This window comes from Kogia breviceps, chromosome 1 (assembly GCF_026419965.1).
Source record: "Kogia breviceps isolate mKogBre1 chromosome 1, mKogBre1 haplotype 1, whole genome shotgun sequence".
NCBI classification, from domain to species: Eukaryota; Metazoa; Chordata; class Mammalia; order Artiodactyla; family Physeteridae; genus Kogia; species Kogia breviceps.
The window spans coordinates 121,264,855-121,283,387 of NC_081310.1; the positions used below are offsets into that span (position 1 = coordinate 121,264,855).

The window sequence follows — 18,533 nt, forward strand, 5'->3', positions numbered from 1 at the left end:
AGCTAGAAAAAGACAGGAGTAAATAGTGAGAGACTAGGATGCTTGAAACTGAGATTAACGAAGAGTTATAGTTGTTGGCAATGACAAAAGAGTGGCTAAAGTTGATTAGATATTAAGGTCATTAGCAGAGAAGTCAAGGGACTGAGAAGCATCAATTAGAGAGTGACAGTGACACAAACAGAGACTAAAATCTCTGGGGAACGCGGAGTGAACCAGGGATGCGCTAAATGATTATGGGTGGTATAGTCGGATGATCATGAAAAACTTAAAGCTGGGATATTTAGGGAAGGAGAGAATGGTCTACAAGTAGCACTCCCAAGATAAGAAAACCATTAGTGGAAAAACAAGTACTAAGTGACAGCCTGCAGGAGAGTGCCAGGGTTCAGTTAGAGCAGTGATTCTCAAACTTTAGTGTATATTAGAATCACCTGGAGGGTCAACTATAGGTTGCTGGACCCCACACCAAGAAGTTCTGATTTAGTAAGTCTGCAGTCTGAGAATCTGCATGCTCCCAGATGATGCTGATGCAGCTGGTCCATGGACCACACTTCCAGAACAACTCAAGAAAAAGAGGAAAAAAAAAAAGCAAAAAGGTTGATTATATAGAGAATGTTAACACACCCCTCACAGACTGAGCAAAGGTTCAAGCGTTAAATTGGTTAAACTAAACACTGATCACCATAACATAGCTCTCTATAAGGACTGCTGCAAATGTTTATAGGAGAACCTCAAGTAAGCCATTTAATGTAAAAGGATATGTTAATGAAGCTGAACTTTCTTTTTAGATATAGACAAAGATCATTCATTGAGCAGTTTTATTAGTTACTGAAAGGCAGTTGTTGAAGGATTTAATGTGTATTTGACAGAAGTAAATTCTTATTTACTATTTTTATTCTCTTAAAAATGGAAAATTTCCGGGCTTCCCTGGTGGCGCAGTGGTTGAGAGTCCGCCTGCCGATGCAGGGGACACGGGTCCGTGCCCCGGTCCGGGAAGATCCCACGTACCGCGGAGCGGCTGGGCCCGTGAGCCATGGCCGCTGAGCCTGCGCGTCCGGAGCCTGTGCTCCGCAGCGGGAGAGGCCACAACAGCGAGAGGCCCGCGTACCGCAAAAAAAAAAAAAAAAAAAAAAAAAAAGGAAAATTTCCCACAGATCATAAAAGCATTACATAATCATTATTTAAATGAACCAGAAAATACTGAAAAGTCTACAGAAAATGGAAAAAAACCAAAGAGCAAAAAAAAACCCTGTAATCCCATCACCTAGAGGTAACCACTATACATTTCTGAAGAATCTAAGACTATATATATAAATATAGATTAGAATATATGTCTATATGATCTTTTAGGAAAAACAATGCATGCTGTATAATATATGCATACTAATTTCTTGGTTAAAAATATAGTTTAATAGGTATAGGTAAGATTTTCACTTTAATTCTGGCTATGTTTCATGAAGGTATCATCATTTTAGCTACTAATTAATCATGTTTTTAAAATGGTCAATAGTTTAAAGATATTTCAAAAAATTATCATATTGATTATAAAAATAAATGAAGCCAAGAAAACTTTCTCTTTCTCTCTATAATACACATACACTTTGAATTTTCACTTTAGATGATATTGGAATAGTGCCTGAATGTTACACTTCAAGAGTCCAAAATTTGAAGATACATGAAGCTGATATACATGATTTATACATAATTCCAACTTGAGAATGATGAAACAAAAATATTTTACAGACTTAAATACTTAGTAGAGTTAAGTAAAAATTTAGATTTCCATTGCTATCACATATGCATATTAAGAAATGTATAGATTCTTATAAAAACTTGCGTACATAATATCTACTGCTATTTTGCCTCAAATTCAACATCTTTCAAACCGTAGGTAATATAAATTTTGAATATACAACCAATAGAGAATCTTATGTAACCTGACGCTCAAAGAAACCAGGTATTGTTTGTTAGAGGTTCTAAATATTTTTGAAGGCAGACAAATATTTGTTTTAAAAGTTAAAAACTCATGGTGATCATTTTGTAATGTATAGATGTATTGAATCACTATGTTGTACACCTGGAACTAACAGTGTTGTAGGTTAATTATAGTTCAATTTTTAAAAATAAATAAAATACTGAAACATCTGCATTACAAAAGGGCCCATCACTCCATAAAATAAGGTTTGAACTCCATTAAATGACAACTCCCTCTAAAAGCAAAATTAGAAACTCAACAAGAACTATATTTTTGATACCCTTGTATAGTCTTCATTTTTTAAACAGGAAGATACCATCTTTTTTGGATTTTCATTGCTTAGACAGGGCCTATAATATATAGTAGACTATTTGTTAAAATGAATAACATTTGGGAATTTTTTCAATTTTTAGGGATCCAGAACTATAAAATTTCCTGTAAATTATGTCATTAAAAAAATGAACATATAGCTATTAAAAAATATTAAGTGCAAATTGTTTAATCATCTTAGAGCAGTCAAAATACAGTATAAGACTGGTATCTTGGTGTCTGAAAGCAATCATTTTACCATTTGTATTTTAATCTTTTGTATTATTCATTTAAGTTGATGGTTAATTAAAAAACCTAGTTTTAATCAAAGTTGTTTTCAAACATTGTCATAATGTCACTTTGAAGAGTCATATCAATGGTACCAGCCATCTGTAGAAAAGAAGAGAAAACATAAATGTTACTTAAAAAGTTTATACCTTCATTATGTTACATCTATATGAAAAAATGATAATGCAACATTTGGAACATACAAAATGAATGCAATTTATTTAACATAATGAGTTTGTACATAACTTTTAATATCTGTTCAAATACTATCTGATTTTTGTTAAAATACTGTTCACATAATAAATAAAAATAAGTTTAAAACTTACAAGAACACAAAGAACAAGTTTAACCTATCTCTCCAAGTAAGAAAGTTCTCAGTGTTAATATATAAACATGAACTGAGATTACATGCTTTCATGTATCTCTCCAGCCAACACAGTGCTAGACACATAAAATTGTTTTCTGAATGAACTAGTATCTTACCTATGTGAGAGAACTATACTATGTTTAAAGCCAAGGGCTTTCCATGATTTTGCCAATTACTGTGTAACCTAAGGCAAATGATCTAACCAAGTTTATTTTATATACAGATATTTATGAAGAGCAAGCAGATTGCATGTATAACACTCAGTACAATGTTGTTTATTAAATGCTAAAAAGCTAAATAAAATAAGCTAAAGTATAGGAAAAGCTAATTAAGACAAAAGAAACAAATGTTTCTTACTATACTCTGAAGCCTTCTCTAAAAGTCCTTGTGATACAAGTTAGATAGTATTTGCCACATCTGAAATGACACCAACTAGGAAAGTTCAAAAAATATTTTGTTTTGTTTTGTTTTTTTAAATCAGTGAAGAGTAGCACCCATAGTAGTAGGTAAAAGCACCAGTTTGCAACCAGTTGGTTGACTTCCTGGATGGGAATCAGTGTTTTCTGGCTATGTGGAAGAAGACTTGGAATTATGACTTAGCTACCAAAAGGATATTAAGAAGCTATGTGTGACTCTTAAAAACTATGAAAATTTCTTTAATATGCCTTAGAGATAAAAGGGTAAATTCTTAGATCTTAGCCTAGGCTATTTTCCTAATGCCAGCTCTTAGGATACCAAATATCTAGCCCAAATAGTTCCTTAAAAGTTCTATTTTAACCCTCTAATGAGAGTTGGATACACTGTCCTAGTTTAAATATCACTGATACTCCTAGAAGTATCCAGACATACTGCAAAATTCCAAAAATATGTAATGAAACTTGTTTTGTTTAAAAGTACTTTGGGAAATTTGGAGTCAAGATGGCAGAGTAGGAGGATGCGGAGTTCATGTCTCCCCACAACTAGGGCACCTACCAGACACTGGTGGGGGACCTTGACACCCAAGGGGATGGAAGGAACCCCTGAGTGACCGGGTAGGACGTGGAGGGGAGCGAGTGGGGAGGAGTGGAGGCTGGTGCTCCTGAGGGGTGGCTGGGAGAGGGGAGGGGTTCCCATGCCTGGAGGGACCCTCAGGAGTTTGGAGGATCAGACTGTACTACAAAACTACAGTAATCAAGATAATATGGTACTGGCACAAAAACAGAAATATAGATCAATGGTACAGGATAGAAAGCAGAGATAAACCCATGTACATATATGGTCACTGAATTTATGACAAAGCAGGCAAGAACATACAACAGAGAAAAGATAGCCTCTTCAATAAGTGGTGCTGGGAAAACTGGACAGCTACATGTAAAAGAATGAAATTAGAACACTCCCTAACACCATACACAAAAATAAACTCCAAATGGATTAAAGACCTAAATGTAAGACTGGACACTATAAAACTCTTAGAGGAAAACACAGGAAGAACACTCTGACATAAACCACAGCAAGATCTTTTTTGACCAACCTCCTAGAGTAATGAAAATAAAAAAAACAAAAATAAACAAATGGGACCTAATTAAACTTAAAAGCTTTTGCACAGCAAAGGAAACCATAAACAACGGACAAAAGATTAATCTCCAAAATACAGAAACAGCTCATGGAGCTCAAAAAAAAAAAAAAAAAAAAAAACCCAATAAAAAATAGGGCAGAAGAGCTAAATAGATAACTCTCCAAGGAGGACAAACAGATGGCCAAGGGGCACATGAAAGGATGCTCAGCGTCACTAATTATTAGAGAAATGCAAATCAAAACTACAATGAGGTATCACCTCACACCAGTCAGAATGGCCATCATCAAAAGATCTACAAACAATAAATGCTGGAGAGGGTGTGGAGAAAAGGGAACCCTCTTGCACTGTCGGTGGGAAAGTAAATTGATACAGTCACTGTGGAGGACAGTATGGTGGTTCCTTAAAAAACCAAAAATAGAACTACCATATGACGCATCAATCCCACTACTGGGCATATACCCTGAGAAAACTATAATTCAAAAGGTTTTGACACATGTACCCCAATGTTCATTGCAGCACTATTTACAATAGCCAGGACATGGAAGCAACCTAAATGTCCAACAACAGATTAATGGACAAAGAAGATGTGGTACATATATACAATGGAATATTACTCAGCCATAAAAAGGAATGAAATTGGGTCATTTGTTGAGACGTGGATGGATCTAGAGACTGTCAGACAGAGTGAAGTAAGTCAGAAAGAGAAAAACAAATATTGTATATTAATGCATATATGTGGAATCTAGAAAAATGGTACAGATGAACCTATCTGAGGACAGGAATAGAGACGCAGACACAGAGACTGGATATGTGGGGTGGGGGGGGAAGGTGGGGAGGGGGGAACTAACTGGGAGATTAGGATTGACATATATACACTACCATGCGTAAAGTAGATAAGCTAGTGGGAACCTGCTATAAAGCACAGGAAGCTCAGCTCGGTGCTCTGTGACTTCCTAGATGGGTGGGATGGGGGGTGGGATGGGAGGGAGGTCCAAGAGGGAGGGGATATAGGTATACATACAGCTGATTCACTTCATTGTACAGCAGAAACTAACAACATTGTAAAGCAATTGTACTCCAATAAAAAAATTTTTTTTAAATAAAAAGTAAAAGTACTTTGGGAGCTCCCTGGTGGTCAATGGTTAAGACTCTATGCTCCTAATGCAGGGGGCCCGGGTTCGATCCCTGGTCGGGGAACTAAGATCTCACATACTGCAACTAAGACTGCGAGCTGCAACTACTGAGCCCGCATGCCGCAACAAAGACCCAGCACAGCCAAAAATGCATAAATGAATTAATTTTAAAAATAAACTAACTTTAAAAAAATGAATAAATAAAAGTACTTTATTTTAGATTCTCTTCCATCTTGAATAAATCTGAACTAATGGAATACTTAATGATATCGAACTGGTTATTGCCTATACCAATTAACCTTAGATACCACGATTTAAATACTAAGGCTCTCTGCAGCTGACACCATAACCTGGATATTCCTTTTTTTAGTGGTCCTAATATACACTTCAGCCATTCAAATTTAAGGTCAAAAACGGGGTCAAAGGAACTGGCATAAGCTCTGGTAGGGAGCTTATGCTAGATGTCAAGTTTTTGCAGCTGTTTACAATACAGATCTGTCAAGTAGCAGCAGCATAAGAGTTTGGGTTGTCAAGAATGATAGTAGGTAGCTCCAAAGTCAGGTTTTCAAATGTCAAGCTGCTAGAGGTGGCATTTTTAGTCACATTTCAGTGGGTTCCAGAAAAATGCTTGGGGTTTAGAAATTATATCAGGTTACCTAGTTGGGTTGTTAGGTGGCAGGTAGGTTGCTGAGATATCACTTGTGGGTGACTGAAGTCAGGCCCTTGTGAGTACCAAAAGGAAAAATTCCTAGGTTACTAGAGAAATACTTCTATTAAAGTACTAATTAAACTTTAATAAAGAACTCCTAGGGCTTCTCTGGTGGCGCAGTGGTTGAGAGTTCGCCTGCCGATGCAGGGGACACGGGTTTGTGCCCTGGTCCAGGAAGATCCCACATGCCACGGAGCGGCTGGGACCGTGAGCCATGGCCACTGAGCCTGCGCATCCGGAGCCTGTGCTCCGCAATGGGAGAGGCCACAACAGTGAGAGGCCCGTGTACAGCAAAAAAAAAAAAAAAAAAAAAAAAAAGAACTCCTAAAACACAAACAAAAATATAAAACAATATAAAAAATTTGCTGTTTAAATTAATTAAATAAAATGAAAAATTTAGTTCCTTAGTTGCATTAGCCACATTTCAAGTGCTCAATGCCATATGTGACTAGCAGCTATTATATTTGATTGTATAAAGCACATTCCTATAATTGTAGAAAGTTCTATAAGACCATATTGCTCTAAAGTAAACACCATATGTTACAACACTGCTAAATGCAATTTGTTTCTGCCTTCATACAACTTTTGTATATTATTTCCTAGGAAATTTACTTGTATCATAATCAATACCATAGCCAAAGCCAATGGATATTTTCTTCTGGAACTAATGTTTCTGTATGTCCTATGAATTCACATGAGTTTTCCAGGATTACAAAAATATCCAGCACCCAATAAGGTAAAATTTACATCTGGCATCAATGATTACCAGGTAAGCAAAGAAGCAGAAAAACACTATCTGTAAAGGAGATCAATCAATCAATCGAAACCAACCTGGAAGTGACATAAATGTCAGAATTAGCAGAGAACCCATTAAACAGTTATGATAACTGTATTCCATTTGTTCAAAAGTTTAATAGAGATACTAAAAACATTAAAAAGACCCAAATCAACTTCTAGATATGACAACTATAATGTCTGAGATGGGACAACTTCAAGTGGCCTAATACAAAAGTAATTGGAGTCACTAAAAGGAGAAAAGGGAGGGGCTTCCCTGGTGGTGCAGTGGTTGAGAATCTGCCTGCCAATGCAGGGGACATGGGTTCGAGCCCTGGTCTGGGAAGATCCCACATGCCGCGGAGCAACTGGGCCCATGAGCCACAATTATTGAGCCTCCGCGTCTGGAGCCTGTGCTCTGCAACAAGAGAAGCCACAATAGTGAGAGGCCCATGCACCGCAATGAAGAGTGGCCTCCGCTTGCCACAACTAGAGAAAGCCCTCGCACAGAAACGAAGACCCAAAACAGCCATAAATTAAAATTAAAATTTTAAAAAAGGAGAAAAGGGGAAAACAAAAAAATATGAAGAAATAATGCCCCCAATTTTTCCAAGCTTGATCAAAACTATAAACACATCGCTCCAATAAGTTCAACAAAGCACAAGAAACATGAAGAAAACAATTAATGAAAACCCAGTGATTAACTTGGAAGCAACCAAGATGTCTGTCAATGGATAAACTGTGGTACATTTATACAATGGGATATTACTTAGCACTAAAAAGATATGAGCTAGCAACCTACAAAGACATAGAGGAAACTTAAATGTATATAACTAAGTTAAAGAAGCCAATCTGAAAAAGGTATATATACTGTATGATTCCAACTATACAACATTCTGGAAGTGGCTAAACTATGGTAGTAAAAAGATCAGTGGTTGGCAGGGGTTCAGGAGGGAGGGGTGAACAGGAGGAGCACAGTGGACTTTCAGGAAAGGGAGAGTATTCTGATGATACCGTAATGGTTGGTGTATGTCATTACACATTTGTCAAAACCCATAAGAAGCACAACACAAGGAGTGAACCCTGATGTAAACTATGGACTTTCCTTGATAAAATAAGATTGATAATGGTGTGGCAATGTTGGTTCACAGATTGTGTAACAAATGTACTGCCCTAATGTGGGATGTTAATGGTGGGGGAGGTTGTGTATTGGTGGGGGAAATGGGAGAATATGTGGGAACTCTTTATACTTTCAATTTTGCTGTGAATCTAAAGCACTTTAAAAATAGTCTATTAATGAAAAACAAAGGCCAAATAAAGATATTTTCATGTATACAACAGCTGAAAGATTTCATCACCAGATGACCCACACCACGAGAAATGTTAGAAGGAAGTCCTTTTAGGGAAAAGGAAAATTATACCATTTGGAAATCTGGATCTAGACAAATGAATAAAGAGCACTAGAAATGGTAACTACATAGGTAAATACAAGGTTTTTTTTTTTTTAATGTCATTTAAAACTTTTAGAGACAATTTGACTGTTTAAACAATGGCCTAATGGCTAGGAGTGGGGAATGGAAGTACACTATTGCAAGGCTATTATACTAAATGTGAAGTGGTGTGATATAACTTAAGAGAAGACTGTGACAAACTAAAGTATATATTGTAAATGCTAAAGCAACCACTAAAGTAACAAAGTGTTACTGATAATAAGCCAATAAAGGAAATAAAATGAAATCATAAAAAATACTATTAATCTAAAAGAATGCAGGGAAAAAAAATAACAAGAACAGAGGACACACATCAAAAAATAGCAAGATGATGGACTCAAACGTAACCATATCAATAATCATATTGAATGTAGTTGGTTAAACACTCCTATAAAAGACAGAGATTGGATTTTTTGTTTTACGTCAAGACTACACTATACATTGCCTGCAAGAAAATCCATTTAAATATAAAGCACAGGTAAGTTAAAAGTAAAAGGATGGGAAAAATTTTTGCGCCATGCCATCACTAGTCATAAAAAAGGTGAAGTGGTTATATTTCACAGGAAATAACATTACCAGGAGTAAAAAAGATCATTTTGTAATGAAAAGGGAGTCAATTAATCATGAGGACGTAACAATTCTAAATGTCTATGCACCTAATAACAGCTTCAAAATAACATGAAATAAAACTGATAGAATTACAAGGGTAAAAAGACAAACCTATAATTATACCATCGTAGATGCCAATGCCCTTCTCAGTGTTTGATAGTGCAAACAGGCAGAAAATCAGCAAGAATTTAGTAGACTTGAAAAACATTACCAACCAACTTGCCCTGTTTAATAAATACTCTACCCAGCAGCAGCAGAATACACATTCTTCTCAAGTGCACACAGAATATTTACCAAGGTAGATCATAATCTGGGCCATAAAACAAGTCTTAGTGAATTCAGAAGAATTCAAGACATTGTATGTTCTCTGACCACAATGGAGTTCAATTAGAAATCACTAATTTTCTATTATTTTCACTAGCCAGAAAATTTCCAAATATTTGGAAACTAAATAACACACTTCTAAATAGTCCACGGATAAAAGAATAATCCACCTCAATAAAAAACAAATTAATTCTACTTTTTAAAACATCAGTTTTTAAATATTAAGAACTCCTTAAATACAAGTCTTTTTTTTTTTTTGGTTTCCAGTTTTGTTAAGATATAATTGACATATAACTTCTTCATCTAGTGTTCAACTAAATAAACACTGACTAGGGACAGATGGCATATCTTTTAGCCACAATTCATAGGCAGTTTATGGATTTTTCAAGAGTAATAACAGTAAGTGATTTTACCTATGTGCCAGGCATTTTCAGATGTGCTTAATACATGTAAATTCATTTCACCTTTTACCTTTATTATCCATACTTTACAGATAAGGAAATTGAGGCACAGGGAGGTTAAATAAATAGCCCAGACTCCAACATCTAGTTAATGGAAGAACCAGGATTTGAACTCAAAGTCTAGTAGCCTCCAGGATTGATACTCTATTATTACACTATGCTTGTGTCTTTTGACTATGAAATTTTAATTTTACTCTCTGATTTTAGAACCTGATCCTCACCAAAGAGCTAACTGTCACTGAAGAACCACCCAGAATACATCTTTGAACATGTAAAGACACTGCTCTGTTAAATCTTTCCTTTTGTTCATTAGATTTAGTAAACGAAAATTCACTTACTGCTTCTCTTCTCCTCCGCTCTTGCTCTTTCTCCCTTGCTAAATTACGGTCTTTGAGAAGCCAGAGTTTGCCTCCATCTTGAGCTTCCAGTGACTGCTGATGTTCTTTCTGCTCTTCTCCAAGACACTTGTTTTGCATTTTATTTGGAAAAGATTCTAGAGTGAAGCCATGGTCCCTTAAAGAAACAGTGAAGTTCAAAGTAGGTTTCAATCTCCTTAAAAGTTTTTATTATGAAGATACGTTGTTAAATGACAAATATAAAGCAATGTTCTAGATACCCTTTTTTGTATGTTATGACATTATTTTTAGTATTTTTGATGTCAAATTTTACTTCGGGCAATCTATGTTAATGAAGAGAAGGTTTTAGAAAACTATGACCAAGGTTTACCATCATCTTCTTACACACAGAATGGAAATATTAAGACATTTCTGGAAAATAATGATGACTTTATAATTTAGCAATATTGGTATCTTTAATAGCTTCTTCAATCACTTGATTATTTGTATCCCCTTCAAAATAGATACTACTACTTACCAATTTTTAAAAAATCAATAAAAATTTATTTTTCTAAATATAATTTGCTTTGTGGTCTACTAAATAGCTGAATTATAGCCACTTACAAAAAAGAAATTTATTTTAAATACATGTCTGTATCTCTCAAAGCCTCCATTAATCCAGTAAATTACACACCTTTGATTTTCTTGAAATACTTTTGGTTCCTTTGTATTCTGTTCCAGATGTTTCTGTATTAGTTCCTGTGTTCGAGCTCTCACTTCCTTTTCTATCGCTGCTTTTCTAAATTGGTTGAAGAGCTCATCTGATGATTTCAATACCCCTGATGTTTTGACTGGTTTGCCTAAACTTTTCCAAGAATCTGCATTCTTGATCTTTATATCCTAAAACAAATATTTGATTCAGTATATGTCTACAGATGTCAACTAAATTTTGGAAGAAAAGCAATATTTTTTGATATAGTAATAGATCAAAAATAAAGATTCCAAAGGCTTCAGGTAACTTTACTAAACTTAAGTTAAGGTTAATAAAGTAGAAAAAATATGATAACAGATTAACTAAATTCAACTATTCATCTAAGACCAAATTAAAATAGCATGCTTGACAATTATTTCAATTTAATATGAAATATATATGTTAAGGGTATGACAATGTTAAGAATATAAAAATCCCCTGGTCACTGTAATCAAGATGTTTATGAACAAGGTCCTACTGTATAGCACAGAGAACTATATTCAATATCCTATGATAAACCATATGGAAAAGAATAAAATATATATATATATGTATATATATAACCGAATCACTTTCCTGTGCGGAGTAATTAACATTGTAAATCAACTATACCTCAATAAAAAAAATTAAGTTTCAAAACTTAAAAAAAAAAGACATTTCTTGTCTTATGAGAAAAATAAAGCCAAATATACAAGTGATTAATCAGAGGGAAAGTAAGACGATGCCAGAAGAACAGCACAGTATTTGTTGAGAACCCTCTGACATAGCTATGTTTTCCTTTCTTTGGTATGAAGAAAAAAATTAACTGATTGTGATCACTGTTCTTAACTGCGATATGCCAAGGTCTAGATCAGTGCTGCCCAATAGAAATATATAGTTTAAAATCTTCCAGTACCACGATTTTTTTTAAACTAAGAGTTTTAATAATATATTTTATTTCACTAAATATACCCAAAGCATTATTATTTCAACATGCAGTCAATATAAAAGACTGAAGATAATTTTATTTATTTATTTATTTATTTATTTACTTACTTATGGCCGTGGGATCTTAGTTCCCCTCCCAGGGATTGAACCCAGGCCCTTGGCAGCGAAAGCGTGGAGTCCTAACCACTGGACCACCAGGGAATTCCCTATATTTTTGTAATGTCTTCTAAATTGGTGTTTTACATTTATAGCACATCTCAATTCAAATGCTTAACTTTGATTAGAAATCATTGATCTGTAATTAGACTTCATAAAACTTACAGTTGAAAAAGTAGATATGCATAATCAAACTGTTCCTTACATTCTCCAATAACTGAACTGAGTATACGTTTTTAAATTTAAGTTAATTGTAACTTCTAAAACTGAGTTTCTCAGTTGCACTAGACATTTCAAGGGTTCAATAACTATATGTGGCTAGTGGCTACCATACTGGACGCTGGATATTACATGTCTAGATGGCCATTCTAATACGTGTCATATTCTCCAGGATAGTTAATGTTATACCACAAAACAAGTCTTATAAATTTAAGAGGACTGAAATCATATCAAGTGTCTTTCCTGACCACAATGATATGAAACTAAAAGCAATTACAAGAAGAAAACTGGTAAGTTCATAAATATAGAGATTAAACAACATGCTACTGAACAACCAATGCGTCAAAGAAGAAATCAAAAAAGTTAAAAAAAATACTTTGAGACAAATGAAAATACAACATACCAAAAGGTATGGGATACAGCAAATGCAGTCCTAAGGGGGAAGTTCATAGTGATAGATGCCTACATCAAAAAACAAGAACTATCTCACGTAAACCTAACTTACACCTCAAGGAACTAGAAGAAGAACAAATGAAGCCCAGAATTAGAAGAAGGAAGGAAATAATAAAGATCAGAGTAGAAATAAATGAAATAGAGACTATAAAAAGACCACAGAAAAGATCAATGAAAATAAGAACTGGTGTTCTGAAAAGATAAGCAAAACAGACAAACCTTCAGCTAGACTCACCAAGAAAACAAAAGAGGACTCAAATCAATAATATCAGAAATGAAAGAGAAAGGACTTCCCTGGTGGTGCAGTGGTTAAGAATCTGCCTGCCAATGCAGGGGACACAGGTTCAAGCCCTGGTCTGGGAAGATCCCACACGCCATGGAACAACTAAGCCAGTGCGCCACAACTACTGAGCCCATGCTCTAGAGCCCACAAGCCGCAACTACTGAGCCTGCATGCCACAACTACTGAAGTCTGTGTGCCTAGAGGCCATGCTCTGCAACAAGAGAAGCCACCACAATAAGAAGCCCACGCACCACAACGAAGAGTAGCCCCCACTCACCGCAGCTAGAGAAAGCCTGCATGCAATGAAGACCCAATTCAGCCAAAATCAATCAATCTAAGAAAAAAAGCAAAAAAAAAAAAAAAAAGAAAAAAGAAATGAAAGAGGAGATATTACAACTGATACCACAGAAATATAAAGGATTTTAAGAGACTACTATGAACAATTATATGGCAACAAACTGGACAACCTAGAAGAAACTGATAAATTACTAGAAACAAAATTTATTGAAAGTGAGTCATGGAGAAATTGAAAATGTGGACAAATCAATTACTAGTAAGGAGACTGAATCAGTAATCAAAAAATTTCCAAAAAGTCCAGGACCAGATGGCTTCACCGGTAAATTCTACCAAACATTTAAAGAAGAATTAATACCAATCCTTCTCAAACTCTTCCAAAAAATAGAAGAGGAGGGAACATTTCCAAACTTATTTAACTAGGCCAGCATTACCCTGATACCAAAATGAGATAAGAAAATCACAAGAAAAGAAAATTACACACTAATATCCTTGATGAACACAGGTGCAAGAATCCCCAACAACATATTATTAGCAAACCAAATTCAACAATACAGTAAAAGGATGATACACTATGATCAAGTAGGATTTATTCCAGGGATGCAAGGCTGGTTTAACACCTGCAAGTCAAACAACATGATACACCACATTAACAAAATGAAGGATAAAAATATGATCTTAATAGATGCAGCAAAAGCATTTGACAGAATTCAACAGCCATTTATGATAAAAACTCTCAGCAAAGTAGGTATAGAGGGACTATATCCTAGCATATAAAGGCTATATATGACAAGCCCACATCTCATATCATACTCAGTGATGAAAGGCTGAAAGCTCTTCCTCTGAGATCAGGAATAAGACAAGGATGCTCACTCTCACCATTTCTAGTCAACATAGTACTGGAAGTCCCAGCCAGAGCAATCAGGCAAGATAAAGAAATAAAAGCACTCAAATCAGAAAGAAGTTAAATTGTCACTATTTGCAGATGACATGATATTATATATAGAAAACCCTAAAGACTCCATCAAAAACATTAGAATATAGAAATTCAGTAAAGTTGCAGGATACAAAATCAACATACAAAAATCCACTGTGTTTCTATACACTAACAAACTATCAGAAAGACAAATTAAGAAAAAAAATCACATTTACAATTGAATTAAAAAGAATAAAATACCTAGGAATAAACTTAACCAAGGTGAAAGACCTGTACACTGAAAACTATAACAGTGATGAAAGAAATGGAAGAAGATACAGAGAAATGGAAAGATATTCTATGTTCATGGACTGAAAGAATTACTATTGTTAAAACATCCATATTACCCAAAGCAATCTACAGATTCAATGCAATCCCTATCAGAATTCTAATGACATTTTTCACAGAAATAGAACAAACAATCCTAGAATATGTATGGAACCACAAAAGACCCCAACTAGTCAAAGCAATTCTGAGAAAGAACAATAAAGCTGGAGGTATGTGCTCTGATTTCAAGCTATATTACAAACTTACAGTAATCAAAACAGTATGGTACTGGCATAAAAACAGACACGTAGCACAATGGAAGAGAATAGAGAGCCCAGAAATAAACAAATGCACTTATGGTCAATTAATTTACAATAAAGGAGTGAAGGACTCATTTCATACTTGGGCATGTGTTCTGGTGAGTGAGTAGTCCCTGAGTTGCTGCAGAAGAAGATGGGGAAAGAGGAAATTAAAAGAGCAGTGAAGGAAAATAGTGTGGATAGGCTAGCCTTCATATAATTTGGCTTGGCCTCAGAGTCTTGTTGGAAACAGCCAGTAGCCTCATTATTATTTCACTGGAAAATTTAACTTTCTGTTACATTTAAAATAAAGGAAAATGACCTACAAAAACAAACAAAAAAAGGAGTGAAAGATGTAAAATGTGTAATGGACAGTGTCTTTAACAAATGGTATTGGGAAGCCTGACCAGCCACATGCAAAAGAATTAAACTAGACTACTATCTCATACCATATGTAAAAATCAACTCAAAACGGATTAAAGACTTGAATATAAGACCTGAAACCATAATTATAACTCCTAGAAGAAAACATAGGTGGTAAGCTCCTTGACATCCATTTTGGTGATAATTTTTTGGATCTGACACCAAAAGCAAAGGCAACAAAAGCAAAAATGAACAAGTGGAACTACATCAAACTAAAAAACCTTCTGCTTAGCAAAGGCAATCAACAACAAAATAAAAAGGCAACCTACTGAATGGCAGGAAATATTTGAAAATCATATGTCTGATAAGAGGTATATATAAAGAACTTTGAAAACTCAACAGCAGGAAAACAAACAAGCTGAAAAAAATGGGCAGAGGACCTGAATAGGCATTTTTCCAAAGAGAACAAACAGATGGGCAACAGGTCCATGAAAAGGTACTCAGCATCACTAATCATAAGGGAATATTAATCATAAGGGAAGTGCAAATCAAAACCACAATGAGATATCACCCTCACACCTATAAGAATGGCAATTATCAACTGTTGGCAAGGACATGGAGAAAAGGAAATCCTTGTACAGTGTTGGTGGGGATTTAAATTGGTATGGCCATTATGGAAAACAGCATAGAGATACCCCCCCAAAAAAAAAGAACTACCATATTATGCAGCAATCCTACTTCTGAGCATATAGCCAAAGGAAATGAAATCAGGATCTTGAAGAATATCTGCACTACCACGTTCATTGCAGCATTATTCATAATAGCCAAGATTTGGAAGTAACACCATGTGTCCATCAATGGATAAACAGAAAAAGAAAATGTGGCATATATACATGATGGAATATTATTCAGCCACAAAAAACAAGGAAATCGTGGATGGAACTTGAGGGCATTTATTATGCTAATTGAAATAAGTGGACAGAGAAAGACAAATACCATATGATCTCACTTATACGTGGGATCTAAAAAAACCCCAAGAAACATCACTCCCCCCCAAACCCCCCAAATTTATAGATATAGAGAACAAAGTGGTGGCTGCCAGAGGAGGGGGAGTGGGGAGTGGGCGTAATGAGTGAGGAAGGTCAAAAGGTACAACCTTCTAGCTTTAAAATAAGTAAGTCATGGGGATGCAATGTACAGCGTGGTGACTATAGTCAATAATACTCCATTGTACATTTGAAATGTGCTTAGAGTAGATCTTAAAAATTCTCATCACAAGAAAAAATTTTTTAACTATGTTGGGAGATGGATAGAATAGACTTCCTGTGGTGATCATTTCTCAATGTATTAAGTTGTATACCTGAAACTAATAATATTATATATCAGTTATACCTCAAGTTAAAAAAAAGAGTTAGCCTACTTATCTGGGGTAAGGAAAGATGACAATGCAATACCTGAACATCCTCTGTTTAAATTTTTTTTGATAATTGTCTCCTTAATAATTATGCTTGATTCCTCTTTTCATACTATTTCCATGAAATATTAGGGAGAAGTTTGTCCAGGGTCCCAGGTAAAGCAAAAGAAAATTTATGACAAGACTTTTCCATAAGCCTTTTAAATTTCCATCCTGAAGTCATCTCACCCCTACTGTACACACAAGACCTTCACCATTGGTCACCCAGTTGTGTTTATGAAGTTTTTTCTGTATGTTGCCAATAAAACCTGTTTTCGTTCTTACCCATGGAATGGGCTAAATACTAGTTCCAGACTTCATTTTTCTACTGAGTTAGTTAAAGAATCTTGCCTTCAGATAGAGATTTGAAACAGAACAGGTAATACCTGGTAGTATACTTAATAGGAAATAAAGGGAGGATGAAACCCTGGTCTCTGGCTTGATCCTGGAAATGTCTATCTAATTTCAATAAAATTTTGGCAGATCCTAAAGCAAGAAAGTTCATAATTGTGTTTGGAGTACAGTACAGTTTTTCAGACATCACAGAGAAGAATAAGAAGACTTTTGATAGGCAAAGATGAGGATGGAAAGCATTCCTCACTGAAGAAAGAACATAATAATTAAAGATATTACTAGATATATCTGGGGAGAAATGAAGAGTTCAATTCCAGTGAATTACAAGGCATATAGTTAAGACTGAAAGGCTAGATTGGAGTCATAATGTAAAGGTGTTTAATCTTCACTCTGGAGTCAAAGTTAGAAACTACTGAAGGTTTCATACATATTAGTAATCTGATCAGAGCAATACATCAGGAGGAACAGTGTAAGAATGTTAAAAGCAGAATGGATTAGAACAAGGAAGGTTTCAAATTAGTCTGACCAGTTATAAATGTTACAAAGAGCTCAGACTGAAAGCAATGAGGTCTGGTCTCTGAGGCAGAAGTGGAAAAGGAAACATCTTGAAAGTAAAACCCAAAGAATTTAGCAATTCCTTGGCTGTAGGGGACTGAGAAATCAAAAATGATTAAAACTCACAGGATGTCAGGTCTAGAACTATATATTTGAGTCATCTGCAGAGAGACTGTAACTGAAGTCACCACAGTGGATGTTCAACCAGAGATAGATGTAGTAGAAGACCATGGACTCCTTACCCTATCAAGACTTTGGGAGGGATGCAGCAATTTTAGACATCATTGGTTCCTCTGATAGGGCAAATTACAGGAATAGGGGAACAGCTGGATTCTAGGTAAAATTAAGGCACTGCTTCACAACTGCGGTGATTCTCCTTTGCCCAGGGAAGACCTATGGCAATGTCAACAAAGTTTTTGGTTGTCACGTAGTGGTAGGGGAAAGGGTGTTGCTAGCATCTAGTGGATAGAGGTTAGGGTTCCTGTTAAGCATCCTACAATGTACAGGCCTACTCCCAACAAAAACTTATCCAGCCCAAAATGTCAATAGTGCTATAGTTGAGAAAGCCTGGTTTAAAATGTAAACACGTAGTGGAGAAATAAGACAAAAGGAATAATAGAGGCTATAGAGATGGCAGGAGAGCTCCACAAAAATCTGTTAAATGGAAGAAAATGAAGAACAGAGATAGAGAAGTCTTGGCAAGAAGGGATACCTTTTCTTGAGGCAGAGGTAAGTAAGAGATGAACAGCAAAGCTAGAGCTCTGAGTAAAACAACAGAGGTTGGGAGCTTGTTGAAATGTTTTATTTTAGGATCAGCTCTTCTTTGGGCAAGATGCTTCAACTGTCTGGGCCACAGT

General features: G+C 35.4%; 1 protein-coding gene and 1 long non-coding RNA gene across 3 annotated transcripts in view; one reads left to right on the plus strand and one right to left on the minus strand.

Annotated features, from left to right (window-relative positions):
* LOC136794872 (uncharacterized) overlaps positions 1-18,533 on the plus strand; it is a 340,829-nt gene that overhangs the window by 12,364 nt on the left and 309,932 nt on the right. The gene's annotated exons all lie outside the window — the stretch shown is intronic.
* BRDT (bromodomain testis associated) overlaps positions 2,603-18,533 on the minus strand; it is a 47,478-nt gene continuing 31,547 nt past the window's right edge. For both annotated transcript variants that reach the window (XM_059057541.1, XM_059057546.2), the window contains exons 15-17: positions 11,021-11,226; positions 10,330-10,504; positions 2,603-2,671 (exon numbers count right to left, since the gene is read on the minus strand). In XM_059057541.1, the coding sequence (XP_058913524.1) occupies positions 2,603-2,671; positions 10,330-10,504; positions 11,021-11,226 (450 nt within the window). The remainder of the gene's footprint in view (positions 2,672-10,329; positions 10,505-11,020; positions 11,227-18,533) is intronic.